The following is a 14,713-nucleotide window of genomic DNA, read 5'->3' as shown; positions in this document are numbered from 1 at the left end:
CTTTGGCGTTTTGCCACACTCTGGTACTATTGACCTTTCCTTGTTTCTCCTTGCGGTCAATCTCGTATCTTCCCATCCAGGCGCATGATTGGCATCCCGTTCCCGAGGTGGTGTTGCATCACAACCTAGCCGAGGTTGCCCTCGTCACTTTCTCCATGGGCTATTCTCTGGCATGGTTTGGTAACCCGCAACCACCTCGTCTTTCGGCTCCACGACCAGGCCACGCATGCCGGGTTTCGGAAACAGCCAATCTATGCTTCTAGCTTCTAGACTGCAACTCGAAGCGCTCGATGGCAGCTTTGCGACAGAACTGATAGAGACCTCGGCAGCAGACCCGTACTCTCTATCTGTTAGTGGTTTTATAATAGTAGGAGGATAGAGGTGAGCGAGTTCAAAAATCGGACATTGCCTACCCTTTCGGAGTTCTCAACGGCTCCGTTTACATACCGGCGTGGAACATGCTAGTGTATCAGCAAGTGTTGACGCGGAAAATCCAGACCAACTAGTTAGGTAATTATCTTCAGCGAGTACATGATTCTTCTCGGGGAGTACGTGAGGACCATGCTGGCGTCGATTGGCAAAAAGGGGAAATTTTCAAAGAGCAGGTCATATCAAAACGAGCTAATAGTCAGCCTTGCATCGCGCCGCCGTACCACAACCACACTGGTCAGCTCCTAAACCTGATTTCCGAGAAACCATTGGCCTCAACATGATCTGTGTTCTATCCCTCTTTTAATCCATGCGTCTTGCGCTTGTGCAAGCAGGTGGCTTGAAGTCCCTCGGCGCAAAGACTTCTGCAGTGAGAGCAGACGTCAGTGTAAGTCAAGCCGAGTCAGCCAGCTGTGCCACCAGTCCTTTGCCCTTTTTTCCAGTTCTTATGGTACCACTTAAATGAGAAAGGTAACAGAGGTGTCTCGGAAACGCGAACCATGACAGGGACTCGGGATCATTGTATCTTGTCCCGGCCGGAGCGACCACATGTAGACCCTCCAGACTGTGTCAGAGGAGATGGATGCTAAACTGTTGAACTCCAGGGACATTCACGGGATTAGCAGCGATAAACAATGGTCACTGGATCGGAGCGACTGTTGCGACATGGACGGACACGGCACGGGAATATCGGAATCGGTAACGGAGGGGTACGGCGTTGCTCGGAGTGGATTAGTCAGTGGAGCCGGGGCACGTCATCGAGGGGAACCACATGGGAGCCTCAGTGAGATGACAACTATTTGACGACGGCGGCAAACCTCGTAATTCCTCATAAAGCCGCTCCCCAACTACACGTTCCCGAGACCCGAAACCTTTACAGTCTTGAGAAAATGGCTTCTAAAATGAGAGCAGTCGGTATGTCGCACCTGCATCGTAAACTCGACTGACAGTGGCTGACAAATACAACAGACATCAAGGATGGGAAGGGGCCCAAGGAAAGTCTCTTCATCAACGATGAGACGCCCAAGCCGACAGCGGGCAGCGGCGAGGCCCTGGTAAAGATCAAGGCCTTCGGCATCAACCGCATGGACCAGATCCAACGTCTTGGCATGTACCCGCTCCCGCCCCAGGCGCCCAAGACACTGGGAGTCGAGTTCAGTGGGACGATTGAGTCCTTCGGCGACGGCGAACACGGGGACTTCAAGGTCGGGGACGAGGTCTTCGGCCTCGCGTACGGCGGTGCCTACGCTGAGTTCATCGCCGTCAACAGCAAGATGCTGCTGCACAAGCCGGACTTTCTGTCGTGGGAGCAGGCTGCCGGTATCCCTGAGGTAAACACCGCTTTGATTTTCTTCTTCTTCTTCTTCTTCTTCTTCTTCTTCTTCTTCTTCTTCTTCTTCTTCTTCTTCTCCTCAGTCTCTCGTAGAAAGTTCGATGGCTGACGTGAAAAATAGACCTGGATCACGGCAACGCAGGCACTCTTCCTCGTGGGCGAGTTCTCTAAGGGCAAATCTGTCCTCTGGCATGCCGGCGCCTCAGGCGTCTCCATCGCGGGAATCCAACTGTCCAAGGATGCTGGCGCGTCTGCCGTTTATGCAACAGCCGGGTCTAAGGAGAAATGCGACTTTGTTGTCGGCGAGATCGGCGCCACCGCGGCCTTCAACTACAAGGAGGAGGACTGGGCTGAGAAGATCAAGGAGGCGACGGGCGGCAAAGGTGTCGACGTGATTGTCGACTTCGTCGGCGGCAGCTACTTCCAGAAGAACCTCGACGTCGCAGCACGAGACGCACGAATTGTTATGCTTGGTCTGCTGGGCGGACCCAACATTGAAGGGGCTAATATCGGTCCGCTGTTGTACAAGAGGATCAGGCTCGAAGGCAGCACGTTGCGGAGCAGGGACGTCGAGTACCAGGGCAAGCTAAGGGATAGGCTTGAGGAGTACGTGCCGCACTTCAAGACAGGCAAGCTCAAGGTCGTCATTGATACAGTGCTGCCCTGGGAGAAGATCCAGGACGCTCATGGGCTATTGGAGGCGAACAAGAACTCGGGCAAGATTATCTGTACAATCTCCTAGAGGGTCTGAGTGTCCAGCTGCATAAGTCAATCGAACCAAACCGGCGTACTTGGTTACACTGATGAGTTTGAACATGATTAGCTTGCCGAGAGGAGGTGTGAGACATTCCTGTGCATGGCAGGTGAATGACTTATGGTTCTCTCACGGGCCAGCCATCCCTCCGACGCCTTCGTCGTGCGTGTTCACCTCTCTGTAAAGGGTTCATACGCAGAGGAGATCAAACATTGCCGAGAAGGTTGGCTGGCAGTCTTATAGATCGATGCGAAAATGACGAGGTGTGTGTGGGGGCTCTGCCACGGTAGAACGCGCCAGTTCGAGTATAATCAACGCCGTCTTCGACATGCCACATCAGGTCCCATTGGCGGCAAAGAGAACGACGGGATGTACCGGGGTTGCGGGATACTCGTTCCGCCGTGTACTATTGTATGTACTAAGCGAAATCCGACGACATGGCTTGGAATCGTTCACCCTGCCACCGGAAGCTCACCCCATTCATTCCTGCTTTGAAGTTTTATCCAGCCTCTGGGCGCTCGTAGGCGCTTGTGATTGTTACCATTATCGTGGCCTCATAATGCTGACTCTATCAACCTTAGAAAGATGGGCATTGCGCACGGCGGCAACAGCATCTCACTCGACGTCTGAATGCTCCTCTTCCCCTTGACACAGCTTTATAAACTGAACCTAAAGAAGAAGAAGAAGAAGAAGAAGAAGAAGAAGAAGAAGAAGAAGAAGAAGAAGAAGAAGAAGATCGTTATGGTTACTATGTTCGGTATTGGTATATTGTTGGTGTTTCCACCTCGCGAGTGGAAGCTTGTGCGATGAGACCGTAGTAGCCCCGCGATGGTTAGAATTGTTTAGCTACGCAACATGATGTACTTTGCAACGTCGATGAATGCGACCGGTAGATGCAATTCAGCCTTGTAAGTTTGTGGCGCCCTTGACTGATCCTCGCCGGCGTACAACTGATGCCCGAGGGGCAACCATTTGATCAACCATTGAACTTTGCACGGAAATCGGGGTGGCCTGCATACCCAACGCGCAACATCTTGCACGAGACACCACGCGACGATGGAGGAACGCCTTGAATAGGCCATACAGCGGAAACGACCGATCTTCACAACCGCTACTGGAACAGTGGCTCACAATTCACATTACGCTTAACTATTCAGTCGCGACTTCAGCACTGGATGATTCAACTGAACATAGTTCCATGACAGCACTTACATCTGATCGCAACGACTTGAGTTCCAAAGGCGCTAGGAAGATGTGTGTGCGCAATAGCTGGACGGGCTTGCAAACATGTGATTGAATGTTGAGTCACTAGTACGAAGACACGGGGGTAGGCGTACAGGAGGAATCTCATAGTAGTGATATAATATCCCTTGAACTGTAGAAGAAGCTCGACCAGAAAACTGGGATAATCATAGGTTGCGATATGGACCTCCCCCCATGCCAGAAGCAAAGGCCGTTGATAACAAACACGCAAACGTTCTCTCGCCACTGTTCTAGTGCTCCTTGATCCATTTCAGCATTTGCTCGTAAGCGGTGTTCTGAGCGTCCTTGATCGAACTGTCCTGATATTCGCCAACAACAGCGAAACCTGAGGAATGGTTAGCAAATCAACAAGACTGATCTGGAAACAACAGCCCTACCATGCGGCACGCCAGGGTAGACATGAACTTCGTGTTCCAAGTTCGCCTTGGACATGACGTCCTCACCGAATGTTCTGACCTCCTCAGGAAAGAGAGGATCATTCTCAACACAGACGAGCGATATAGGCACCTTGATGCCGGTGAAGTCATCGGGAATAACAGAGGCACCGTGTGCTATCGCACCGACCTTGATGAAAGGACCAGTTTTGACTTCACCAGCTTCGGCATCAGCAGGCTCCTGGCCTCCAGTCGCAACCTTCTTGTCCGAGCCCAGATGTAGAATGTAACGTCCTCCAATGCAATAACCGACAGCATAGATACCGTCTCCGTTTTTGACCGCATCCCCAAACTTCTCCCTGGCACCCTCGATAACTTTGTAAAGAATTGGTAGGACCTTCTCTTCCGTGTGTCGCGCCAGCCACATGTCAATTTGGAAGCTTTTCGCTGTCTCGACGATTTTCATCTTAAAGGCGTCCAGGAACGACCCAGTATCCTCGCTGCTATCAATCGTGGAAGAGTTGGGTGCAGCGTCGCCGTTGAAGAGGTCAGGCATGACCACTACGAAGCCCTCGCTGGCGAACTTGTCGGCCTGAAGCTGATTGTTTACCGACTTCAGGCCTGTGCCTCCTGTCAACAGGAGCAGAAGCCTGGCTGGCGCATGAGGATAGTCGGCGGGTTTCGAAATGTATGTCTGCGCAAGGTCAGCAAAATGCGATCCAGGACTGACAGTTGCCAGGGAAGACAAGCAAAAGTCAAGTTACCTCCACGTCGTTGATCTTAATGATCTCGCCAGTCGAAGACTGACCGGCCGCTGACTCAAGTTAGTATCGCGCAAACGGTCGGTGACTTCACAAGAGCACTCACGAGCTGGTCTATCCGACACGCAATGCTCGCTGTGCTCTCCAGCGCCTCCCGTAGTCGTAGTAGGGCTGGTTGACTGGGCCGGCGTGTCGGCGGCGGAGGTGTTCTCGGTTACGGGCTCGGTGACACTTTCGGCGGCATCGCTCTCGGGAGCTTTGGTCGCAATGTCGAGCTGGGTCATCTTGACGAGTGGAGTAAGGACTTTTGTACAGATAGCACTGTGGTGCAAGGAAAAGAGCTGCGGGAGATGGGAGACTTGAGCGTAGTTGCTAGACACGGCAGTGATGTTGAGGGTGAACCGAGGAATGCAACAGACGCTGTCAACCTAACTACTTGTCTCCCTTGGCGTGCGACGACAGAGTCCGTACGTGTGCCCTTAGGATCGGGCCTGTTTAGTACGTGTACGGAGCACTGCGTACGGTACATGGAACTCTGTCAGGGATGACGTCTCAGCTCATGCTTGTAGCTGCCCCGCGAGCGATTGCCTGGTGCCGGTACGTACTAGGTCCCTACCTAGGTACCTTCGTAAAGTTCCGCACACGACACGGACCCCCCAGTAGGTAGCCAGCTTACCTAAGAGCCCCTCATTCTTAATTGATCAGAACGCGGTCGACGCGTCTTTGCCATCTCGCACTTCGCGCAAGAACTTGCAGCAACCCTCTGAATCCTACCTAATTTCAGCCGACAGACTTGCACCAGATAACCACGCTTCCGTCTGATTTGAAATGGATGTCGAATCAAAGATCACGAAAGGTGCCTTGGAGTAAGTGCATTTGTCAAACTCTCCTGTTCTATCTTCTCGTACTAATTCCGCGTCTGCAGCGCCGTCTTCAACGACCCCGAAGGTGCCAACGCGAAGTTCCCGGTCCCCGTTCTCCAGTGCCTGCAGATCAAGCCCTTGGCTGCGCAAGCAGGAGGCGGTGCCGAGAGATACCGTATCGTGTTGAGTGATGTCAACAACTACGTCCAGTGCATGCTGGCGACGCAAGTGAACCATGTCGTTCACGAGAACAAGCTGGTCAGAAATTGCATCGTGCGAATCACTCAGTACCAGGCAAACTCTGTCAAGGGCAAGAAGTACGTGCTTCCGATTACCCGTATAAAGCCATCGAATTTGAACTAACCATGTGCCAGTATCTTGATCATCCTTGGACTCGAGGTCATTGAGCAGCTGGGCACACCAGACAAGATTGGCGAGCCCCAGCCCTTCGAAGCAAAGCCTCCTGCAGCTGCAAACACTACCATCGGCGGACAGAATTTCTACGGTGTTAAACAAGAAGAGACAAAGCCTAAGCCCCAACAATCGATATCCTCTCGCTCTGCCGGAGGAGCGACCGGCCAACACGGAAGCAGCAACATCTACCCTATCGAAGCTCTCTCCCCCTACGCTCACAAGTGGACCATCAAGGCTCGTGTCACACAAAAGTCTGATATTCGGACATGGCACAAGCCCAGTGGCGAAGGCAAGCTCTTCAGTGTTAACCTGCTTGATGAGAGTGGAGAGATCAAGGCCACCGGCTTCAACGAGCAGGTCGACCAGTACTACGATATGCTCCAGGAGGGAGGCGTTTACTATATCTCCAGCCCCTGCAAGGTCCAACTGGCCAAGAAGCAGTTCACAAACCTGCCGAACGACTACGAGCTCACTTTTGAGCGCGATACCGTGATCGAGAAGGCTGAGGATCAGAGTAGCGTGCCTCAGGTACGGTTCAACTTCTGCAACATACAAGAGCTTCAGGAGGTTGAGAAGGATGCGACTGTGGATATTATTGGTGTTCTCAAGGATGTTGATGAGGTGTCTCAAATCGTGTCCAAGTCGACAGGCAAGCCTTATGAGAAGCGTGAGCTCACACTGGTGGATGACACAAATTACTCTGTTCGTGTCACCATCTGGGGCAAGAGCGCCACTAACTTTGACGCCAAGCCCGAGTCTGTGGTGGCCTTTAAGGGTACAAAAGTATCAGACTTTGGTGGTCGTAGTCTCAGTCTGCTCTCTTCGGGCACGATGTCTATCGACCCAGATATTCCTGATGCTCACCGCTTGAAGGGCTGGTATGACTCATCTGGCCGCAACGATACGTTCAGCAGCCACAACAACATGGTTAGCATGGGCAACGCCACTGGTCGCAAGGACCAGGACAAGTCCATCCTCCAGGTGAAGGAGGAAAACCTCGGCATGGAGCAACAGGACTACTTCAACCTTAAGGCCACCATCGTCTACATCAAACAGGACAACTTCGCTTACCCTGCGTGCATGAACGAGGGGTGCAGCAAGAAGGTCACTGATATGGGCGACGGCACCTGGCGTTGCGAAAAGTGCGACGTGTCCCACCCCAAGCCCGAGTACCGTTACATCATGTCAGTCAACGTGTGCGACCACACCAACCAGCTGTGGCTAAGCTGCTTTGACGATGTCGGCCGCGTCATTATGGGCATGTCGGCTGATCAGCTCATGGCCCTGCGGGAGGAGGACGAGACAAAGATGGCCCAGGCCTTCGAGGAAGCGAACTGCCGCAAGCTGAACTTCCGATGCCGTGCAAAGATGGACACCTTCGGCGACTCACAGAGGTATGCCGCTTCGTCTTTAGACTCTAGATTGTAACGAGGCTAACTTTTTCTTCCCAGAATACGCTATCAAGTCATGGGCGCAAGTCCGATCGACTACAAGGCCGAGGGAGCCAAGCTCGCGGAGCTCATCAAGCAGTTCGGCATCAGCTCGTAGAACAGTGGTGTACGTGTATTGTACGGGAAGGAAATAACCATATTGCCAGCGTGAAAGTCACGCTCACAGGCGGAGAATGAAAGGAAAAGGATGGGATGGGGACAGGTGGGTAGAATATGATGAGCTACGAGGCAAGAGACCGGCGGTCACACAAATATCAAATGTTATACTTCAGCTGGGAAAGTACTAATGGCGGACGAGAACACCATTCTTCTCTGACCTTCTATAGTTTCGAGTCGTACAAACTCGAGCTCGCCCTGATGTGATGCTAATGATGATGCCTCATTTCAGTAAGCATTTGATTTCCCTGTTGAGCCTAATCTCGTAACGCCGGCCTGATGCCCACCACCTGTCGTCTCTCAAAGCCATGCCGAATGTAACAACCCTCGTGGCGTCGCAGTATCTACGTCCCCCCCCCCCCCCCCCCCCCCCCCCCTTTTCCCCTTCCTCCTCATGTGTAGAGATTCACCTCGCTTTCTTTGTCTTCGTTAGTTCGTGAAAATAAGGTACGGAGCCGTTGTCGGAAAATGTCGACATTTCATCCAGAATAAGTCTGTGGATATTAGTTGAGCCAACACTGCGTGACTCTTTCAGTCTTGCCGGAGACCAGACATGAGATCCTCATCCTCGATAGATGCATCAAAGCCAAGCTCGACGTTCTGAGATTGGCCACCGTCCTTGTCCTGCCGCTTCTGCTCACGAAGTATGTGCTTGGCGTAGTCCTTGGACGCTGCTAGGCGAGCGTCGCTCACCTCAGTGAGCTTGTCGAGCGTCTTAATGCGCGAGTTATCCTTGATCTTATTCTGGTACTCAGTGTACTCGATCTCCTTGTCGCTTGGGAGGAAAGTGAGGCACTTGGTACCATCGGGACCGGCCTCCAGTGACCCCTGGAGCATTCCGATGTTGACCATCTCCTGTAGAAGCTCCTCAACTTCGCCATCGGTCCCAAGATTCCGGGCAGTTTCGGCGCTAAGTGTCTGCTGGCGGATCTCTGAGATGCCGATCTTGTGAAACACGTCGGCGAGACCAAGGATCTGCCATTTCTGGTAGGCCATGACGACTTCCTTAATGAGAGTAGTCGTCTGATCAGTTACCCACGTTTCTGCTCCTTTCTCAATCTCGGCTTTGAGCTGTTCCACATTGGTAGTCGAGAACTGAGCTGCCACATCCGCATAGGGCTTCGAAAGGGCTGCGTAAGACTTTTGGGCGCTTGGACTGATTTGGGATGGGAGTGTTGGTGCCTGGCCAAGGGCTAAGAGGCCGGTAAGGATCCACCGCTTGTGCGAGTCGGTCATCAACTTGCTCACGGACGACTCTCTTGAGGGCCAAGTGACGATTCTCTGGTATGCATTATGTGCGTTTGTCCATTTTTTCTTGGCCGTGAAGATCATGGCAGAAACGTATTCGTGCTCCATCACGTTTTCGCGGGTTAGATGCTCTGTCAGTTGTGTGGATGGGCTAATGTAGGCGGGTGGTGAAGCCGTCAAATCACAAAGATACTTTGAACGAGCCTGATCCTTCATGCCCGGAAGAAACACCCAAGGTTTCTCGATAATCGGCAGGATTTCGTCCCAGTTCTCCGTCTCATAAGCTAGCTTGACCACGGCGAGGTGGAGGCTCGTGAGCATAGCGGAGTCCGGATCAAGTCGCTTTAAGGCAGCAACAACGAGGTCGATCGACTGACGCGCCTATCACCCAGAAGAACATCGTCAATAAAACGACGTATGCCTGATTGCAAGTATCTTACCGGGAAGAGCTTGCATTCCACAATATCCTTGACCAAGTCGTAGAAGACGTCACCGACGTAGCGGATCTGCCGAGCGTCGTATGACAGCAAGAAACGAGCGACATGCTCGCGGAAGGTATCGACTGATATCGGAAAGGAAGCCTCGTCGATGTGCTTGAGCGTGTTCAGAATCGCGAGGTGCGAGATTGAGTGTCTGTCGGGTTTGACAATCTGCAGAACCCCAGTTAGCAACATCAAATGGCCAACTGTAGGGGACGGCGACGACGAACCTGGAGCAGTTGCGGGGCGTTGGCAACAATAGCAGACGTCTGGTCCTTAAACAGGCGGGTAATCTTTGTGATGTGATTCTTGACGGTCTTGTCGTAGACCTCGTCGGACGCATAGTTGTCGTGCTCGAAGTAGAGGAGCGCCTCTTCCATTTTGACAGCGATCGGGGCACCTAGCCGAAGCAATAGACGTTGAGAGGGATGCGGCGAGCTTGCGCTCCGACAGATCTATGGGCAGACAGAGAACGCAGAATTAGGATAGCGCGACTTTGACCGATGGCTTTCAATGTGGACAAGGGGAAGGAGGTGATACGAGGTGAGTTCGGTCGACGGCTAGCCAGAGAATCGCAAATCCAGGACGCACTTCAGGATGATTGTAGGCAGCCTCAATACGAAGCTTAGGTCGCCAGTGGGAGAGGTACCCACGAAGGTTGACAGATACCATTGCTGCTGCATTGTGGTGGTGGGGTTGAATTGGCCCGTGCACTGCAATCAGTATGCCTCGATTCGCCTAATCCTCGGTTGATTTCCTCTACTCGGGCCTTTGGGAGTGCCCCCCATGCAAGCTCTCGTTATCAATGCTTCTTGCTATATATACATCTTGTACCTCCCCATCTCTATCACTTTCACAGATCACCTAGCTACTGTGATCTTAAATTATCGCCTGGAAGTAATAAAAGGGAGAGATGAAGGAATAGCGTCATTTGACGTATCAACTGAGAGAGAAACATGAGCGAAGCAGGAACTGACACATAACTCGATAAATAGTCAAGAGAGAATTCAATCAATAGGTAATCAACAGTTTAAATGCGTGCCATGGTTATGTACTAGGACGATGTTCTTTCACATAAGAATGTTACCTACTAGGTTTATTATGGATTAGGACTTGGGTATAACCAGCAACTGTTGTCGTGGATTTGTTAATGTCTAGCCTTACAGTCATTGTTTCTCGCTCGCTGTCCTAGTTTCAGAAGGATCTGGGGAACCTGGTCCGTTACCCCGCCCCCACCATGGATACTCGAAAAACATTTCGCGATAGGGATCCAGACTCGTTCAACCATCACGACGACTGACCCGAAAATATTGAGCGAAATTCAGCAGTACGTTGATTCTGACCCCAAAATGACAGGATTTTGAGCGGTTGTCAGTTCTGCGTTTTCTGATTCAGAACATAGAATTTCTCTTCAATCCAAGTTTCACTAGCTGTTCGTCAGACTCACTATCTGCAATGCCTCTCCCTGACACCGTTGAGCTGCCCGCTGGCTTCGACGCCCACGTCCACCTACGTGATGGCGACATGTGCAAGGTTTGTCGACGCGTAGTAATCCGACCAAAACTTGAGCCCGTCGACTGACCTGTTCTTCCAGATCGTTGCCCCGACTGTCCGCCAGGGTGGAGTGAACCAGGTAAGCCGCATCAACACAAATATGGCACTTGAAAGTATCACTAACACATCCACAGGCCCTGATCATGCCCAACCTGGCACCTACCCCCGTGACTACCGTCAAGATGGCCCTGGACTACTCCGATCGCATCAAGCAGGCCATGGGCAAGGACGAAGTCGACCTGCTTATGACCCTCTACCTCCACCCGGACGTCACCCCTGAGACCATTAAAGAAGCGAAGAAGGCCGGTGTTGCCGCTGTCAAGAGGTCTGTTGCACCATTATGCCCTCCCGACCACCACTTTGCTTCAACCTCCGCCTCTAACCCGTACTTAGTTATCCCGCTGGCGTCACGACCAACAGCTCCGCCGGCGTCGTGGACTACGACGCCTTCCACGAGGTCTTCAAGGCCATGGAGGAGGTCGACCTCATCCTCTGCCTTCACGGCGAGTGCCCGTCCCATGCTGGCAGCGACATCACAACTCTCAATGCCGAGTCCAAGGTGAGCAGATGGTCCCGGAAGTGTTTTCCTTCCAGACATGTTCACTGATAGCCCTGCCCCAGTTCCTTCCCACTCTCAAGGCGCTTCATGCCAAGTACCCCAAGCTCAGGATCAGTAAGCCAGACTCACTGCTGTGCCCGAGCAGGGTTTGACTGATACTTTTTTTTTTAGTTCTCGAGCACTGCACAACCGCCGAGGCTGTTGAGGCTGTCAAGTCATGGTAAGCCCAAAAAGCCCAACTCGGGGCGAGCTTGGAACTAACGGTAACTCCAGCGGCCCCAACGTCTCTGGCACGATCACATGGTATGCTTCCTGTACCAAGACCCCAGCAAGATATTGATGCCCATTTTACAGCCACCACCTCTTCATCACCATCGATGATGTCGTCGGAGACGCAGTATGACCGAAAATACCCCTGTTAACCAGATACCATGAGACTAATATCAGCACCTTACAGCTGAACTTTTGCAAGCCCGTTGCCAAGGTGAGACTCGTGCAGCTCTGTGAAGGGTACCCCGTCTCCCCATTTCAAAACACGAACTGAACATCCACCACAGCTCCCCGCCGACCGCAAAGCCCTGCTCAACGCCGTCGTCCACAGCAACGGCAAGTTCTTCCTCGGCACCGACTCGGCCCCGCACCCCATCACCTCCAAGACGGGCCCATCTAAGGCCGCTGCTGGCGTCTTCACCCAGCCCTACGCCGTGCAGTACCTCCTCGCGGCCCTTGACGAAGCCGTCGCTCGCGGTGAGCTCCGCGACGAGGACATCACCCAGGAACGCCTTGAGGGCTTCGTCAGCGGCTATGGCCGCAAGTTCTACGGTACTGAGGATGTCCGAAAGGAGCGCGTCCGCCTCACACGCGGCGGCGCTGTTGTCAACCAGATGTTCGAGGGCGCGGGTATTCAGGTCGTGCCTTTCCGTGCGGGCAAGGAGACTTGGAGCCTGGAGTGGCTATAGGTGACTTGATGACGGGAACCCCCCCCCCCCCCAAATGGAAGGCAAGTAAAAGGCGGTGACATTTCAGCACAATATTTGTGTCCGATTCGATATGCATAGGCCTCCCCACCATTGCTGGCTCGTGCCTTCTATAATCAATACTATCTCTCAAGCCTGAAAAGTTGATTGAATGCCCTACCGATACCCCCTAGTCTCATACCTCGTATCTCATTCCCTCTTCAAATATCCGTACCAACCAACCCCCTCAATGGATCCTGTGCCACACATTGACTCTAGTACTACTCGTAGTTGAGATTGCCGGTCTTCTCGCCAATGTTCATGTCGAGGGAGCCCAGCAGCGCGAGATTGGTGGCTGCGTTGAACTTGCTCATGTTATGGTGGCACATCTGGCTCTGGCCGGGTGTTTGCTTCGAAGGCGGACCAATCGGGCCCCAGACACAGGAGGGAGTAGGGGAGTCGGCCTTCTGCTGGTACAAAGAACGTGGTTCTGCCTCTTATGTTAGCTTGGAGGCTCCAATACGAGACGTTCGCAACAACTACCAGCAGAGGGTCTGTATCCTGTAGTCTGTCTTGGGGATGAAACTGAACCCATCTGTCCTTGAGGCTCAAGCTTGACTCCCTCGACCCTGCGCCAAGACTGCGAGGCTCTCGCCAGACCATTATAACCCTTTTCACTCTTGATGGGCGAAACGAGACCACTCTGTGGTTGTTTTCGAGCATCGGAGAATGCTTCAGAACCGTTAGGCTCCAGGAGTGTTTGCGGCTGCTGCCGCTGCAACTCGGCCTGCTGCTTCTTCCACCATGCCGGCAGTCCATGAAACAGGCCCAGAGAGTTTTGTGTCGCCTTGTCGAGCGGCATCTCGTGCTTGTACTTGCAGCCCTGCTGCGTAAAGGCGCAAACGCCCTCGTGAACCCATTTGTCGCAATATATCTTGGGTCTCTTTGGCGGCGTGGGAGAGGAAGCTACAATGTGGTCGATTCTTCTCTAGTGTCACAAATATTCTTGTCAGTGCAAAACACCTAGCTGTGCGGATATGAATGCATGACGTAGAAAGGGGTTGAAAGGAACACGGTGAGAATTACCTGAAGAGCATCAGATACTGGTGCCGGTGATGGTGGAGGGGTCTGATGCGTTCAGCGCCAACGATCTGGTGCTTGAAAAGACATGACTAGGACGAAGGAAACGTGCATACCTTGAAAGCAATTGGCTGGAGAGGATTTCCAGACAGACTATGAGGGTCTGGTCCCCGAGGGAGTGGAAGAACAAGCATACCATCAACACCGGCCTGTACAGCTGGAATGCCGGCTAGGGGGGGAAGCAAGTCAGCCGGAATGAGTCGGGTGAAGTTACCGTTGCCGCGATCCAAGCAGTAGGCGTAGAAGCCCGCCATATCCACAACTGTATCCCTGCTCATCTGACGCTCCGGCATCTGCGGTTCCATCATCGGATATTCGGGGCCGTTGGCTGAGTTGAGGGAGTGGTAGTGTCCTTGGGCGTAATTCCGACCAGCTCCCACACCATAGCCTCCCCGCCAGTTTGGGGCATCAACACGGCGAGGCGTCACGTAGTTGTTTTCCTCGATGTAGTTGTTGGAAGGCCGGAACATCGTGTGTGGGTTCTTGTAGTGGCCTTGTTCAACATCCATGTGGAGAGACCGAGGGTTACCGCTTATTCCCAGGCCAGGGAAGGCGAGAGACACCGCAGAGTCGAAATCAGGCGTGGTGTTTCGCGTAGAGCTCCGGGAGCCAGCTGGAGAATACGATTTGTCGGATGAGGAATGGTTCAAGTTCGATTCCATCCTGTGACAAGAAGTGTGAAGAAGAATGGGAGAAGCAGAGAGAGCAGCGGCAACTGTGGCTGTGGAAGAAGGAAAAAAGTCAGAGAATGTCAGGGCACGGAAGATAAATGGAGGATTTGGGCCACCTTGCAAACGGCGAGGGAGGTCAGCGCTCTTTGCCTACCTACCCCCAATGCCGTTGACCGTGATGATTACCTCCTGCGCATCAAAGTGTGCCCCCTCTCTGCCTCAAAGATGACTTTGACGCCGCCCGCTGAGTGCAAGATGGATGCGGATTGCAGACCAAGGCGCCAAAGACTCAGATATGAGACCCTGAT

At 52.9% G+C, this 14,713-nt stretch overlaps 7 protein-coding genes across 7 annotated transcripts; 4 read left to right on the top strand and 3 right to left on the bottom strand.

Annotated features, from left to right (window-relative positions):
• Positions 1–1,319: 1,319 nt before the first annotated feature.
• On the top strand, positions 1,320–2,504 carry LY79DRAFT_590049 (zinc-binding dehydrogenase; the record flags this gene model as incomplete). Its single annotated transcript, XM_060561097.1, has 3 exons — positions 1,320–1,344; positions 1,399–1,760; positions 1,884–2,504. 3 exons carry the CDS (start codon positions 1,320–1,322, stop codon positions 2,502–2,504), a joined length of 1,008 nt encoding a protein of 335 aa, XP_060414531.1.
• Positions 2,505–2,953: 449 nt separating this feature from the next.
• LY79DRAFT_669527 (uncharacterized protein) lies at positions 2,954–3,326 on the top strand (the record flags this gene model as incomplete). The annotated part of the gene is made up of 3 exons (XM_060563656.1): positions 2,954–3,036; positions 3,098–3,140; positions 3,195–3,326. 3 exons carry the CDS (start codon positions 2,954–2,956, stop codon positions 3,324–3,326), a joined length of 258 nt encoding a protein of 85 aa, XP_060414530.1.
• Positions 3,327–3,760: 434 nt separating this feature from the next.
• Positions 3,761–5,458, bottom strand: LY79DRAFT_553105 (dienelactone hydrolase). The gene is made up of 4 exons (XM_060557754.1): positions 5,021–5,458; positions 4,918–4,967; positions 4,157–4,847; positions 3,761–4,104 (listed from the first exon to the last, which is right to left on the bottom strand). The coding sequence occupies exons 1-4, from the start codon at positions 5,196–5,198 to the stop codon at positions 4,010–4,012; spliced, it is 1,014 nt and encodes a 337-aa protein (XP_060414529.1). The 5' UTR covers positions 5,199–5,458; the 3' UTR covers positions 3,761–4,009.
• A 200-nt stretch (positions 5,459–5,658) lies between these two features.
• LY79DRAFT_703375 (replication factor-a protein 1) lies at positions 5,659–8,147 on the top strand. The gene is made up of 4 exons (XM_060564963.1): positions 5,659–5,780; positions 5,840–6,094; positions 6,152–7,585; positions 7,643–8,147. Exons 1-4 carry the CDS (start codon positions 5,743–5,745, stop codon positions 7,737–7,739), a joined length of 1,824 nt encoding a protein of 607 aa, XP_060414528.1. The 5' UTR covers positions 5,659–5,742; the 3' UTR covers positions 7,740–8,147.
• Positions 8,148–8,179: 32 nt separating this feature from the next.
• Positions 8,180–10,168, bottom strand: LY79DRAFT_553101 (COP9 signalosome complex subunit 3). The gene is made up of 3 exons (XM_060557753.1): positions 9,756–10,168; positions 9,487–9,696; positions 8,180–9,427 (listed from the first exon to the last, which is right to left on the bottom strand). Exons 1-3 carry the CDS (start codon positions 9,903–9,905, stop codon positions 8,330–8,332), a joined length of 1,458 nt encoding a protein of 485 aa, XP_060414527.1. The 5' UTR covers positions 9,906–10,168; the 3' UTR covers positions 8,180–8,329.
• A 613-nt stretch (positions 10,169–10,781) lies between these two features.
• Positions 10,782–12,716, top strand: LY79DRAFT_553098 (dihydroorotase). Its single transcript, XM_060557752.1, has 11 exons — positions 10,782–10,852; positions 10,928–11,058; positions 11,120–11,158; positions 11,214–11,404; positions 11,473–11,638; positions 11,701–11,752; positions 11,810–11,858; positions 11,912–11,941; positions 11,993–12,035; positions 12,096–12,122; positions 12,196–12,716. Exons 2-11 carry the CDS (start codon positions 10,981–10,983, stop codon positions 12,595–12,597), a joined length of 1,077 nt encoding a protein of 358 aa, XP_060414526.1. The 5' UTR covers positions 10,782–10,852; positions 10,928–10,980; the 3' UTR covers positions 12,598–12,716.
• Positions 12,717–12,875: 159 nt separating this feature from the next.
• On the bottom strand, positions 12,876–14,204 carry LY79DRAFT_590044 (uncharacterized protein; the record flags this gene model as incomplete). The annotated part of the gene is made up of 3 exons (XM_060561096.1): positions 12,876–13,084; positions 13,138–13,582; positions 13,791–14,204. The coding sequence occupies 3 exons, from the start codon at positions 14,202–14,204 to the stop codon at positions 12,876–12,878; spliced, it is 1,068 nt and encodes a 355-aa protein (XP_060414525.1).
• Positions 14,205–14,713: the final 509 nt, after the last annotated feature.

The sequence above is a fragment of the Colletotrichum navitas genome, assembly GCF_030913465.1.
Source record: "Colletotrichum navitas strain CBS 125086 chromosome Unknown LY79scaffold_27, whole genome shotgun sequence".
Taxonomy (NCBI): Eukaryota; Fungi; Ascomycota; class Sordariomycetes; order Glomerellales; family Glomerellaceae; genus Colletotrichum; species Colletotrichum navitas.
The sequence above is the reverse complement of the archived record's forward strand: the minus strand, read 5'-3'. Positions and strand labels throughout refer to the sequence as shown.

Bases quoted from the DNA above. Each gene is read 5' to 3' on its own strand.
- LY79DRAFT_553105 (XM_060557754.1), bottom strand. From the start codon at position 5,198: ATGACCCAGCTCGACATTGCGACCAAAGCTCCCGAGAGCGATGCCGCC. The intron at 4,848-4,917 runs GTAACTTGACTT...GACCTTGCGCAG, and splicing joins TTAAGATCAACGACGTGGAG to ACATACATTTCGAAACCCGC. The intron at 4,105-4,156 runs GTAGGGCTGTTG...ACCATTCCTCAG, and splicing joins CTACCCTGGCGTGCCGCATG to GTTTCGCTGTTGTTGGCGAA.
- LY79DRAFT_703375 (XM_060564963.1), top strand. From the start codon at position 5,743: ATGGATGTCGAATCAAAGATCACGAAAGGTGCCTTGGA. The intron at 6,095-6,151 runs GTACGTGCTTCC...ACCATGTGCCAG, and splicing joins AACTCTGTCAAGGGCAAGAA to TATCTTGATCATCCTTGGAC. The intron at 7,586-7,642 runs GTATGCCGCTTC...TTTTCTTCCCAG, and splicing joins ACCTTCGGCGACTCACAGAG to AATACGCTATCAAGTCATGG.
- LY79DRAFT_553101 (XM_060557753.1), bottom strand. From the start codon at position 9,905: ATGGAAGAGGCGCTCCTCTACTTCGAGCACGACAACTATGCGTCCGAC. The intron at 9,697-9,755 runs GTTCGTCGTCGC...GGGGTTCTGCAG, and splicing joins ACGCCCCGCAACTGCTCCAG to ATTGTCAAACCCGACAGACA. The intron at 9,428-9,486 runs GTAAGATACTTG...TCTGGGTGATAG, and splicing joins TGGAATGCAAGCTCTTCCCG to GCGCGTCAGTCGATCGACCT.
- LY79DRAFT_553098 (XM_060557752.1), top strand. From the start codon at position 10,981: ATGCCTCTCCCTGACACCGTTGAGCTGCCCGCTGGCTTCGACGCCCAC. The intron at 11,942-11,992 runs GTATGCTTCCTG...CCCATTTTACAG, and splicing joins GTCTCTGGCACGATCACATG to CCACCACCTCTTCATCACCA. The intron at 12,123-12,195 runs GTGAGACTCGTG...CATCCACCACAG, and splicing joins TTTGCAAGCCCGTTGCCAAG to CTCCCCGCCGACCGCAAAGC.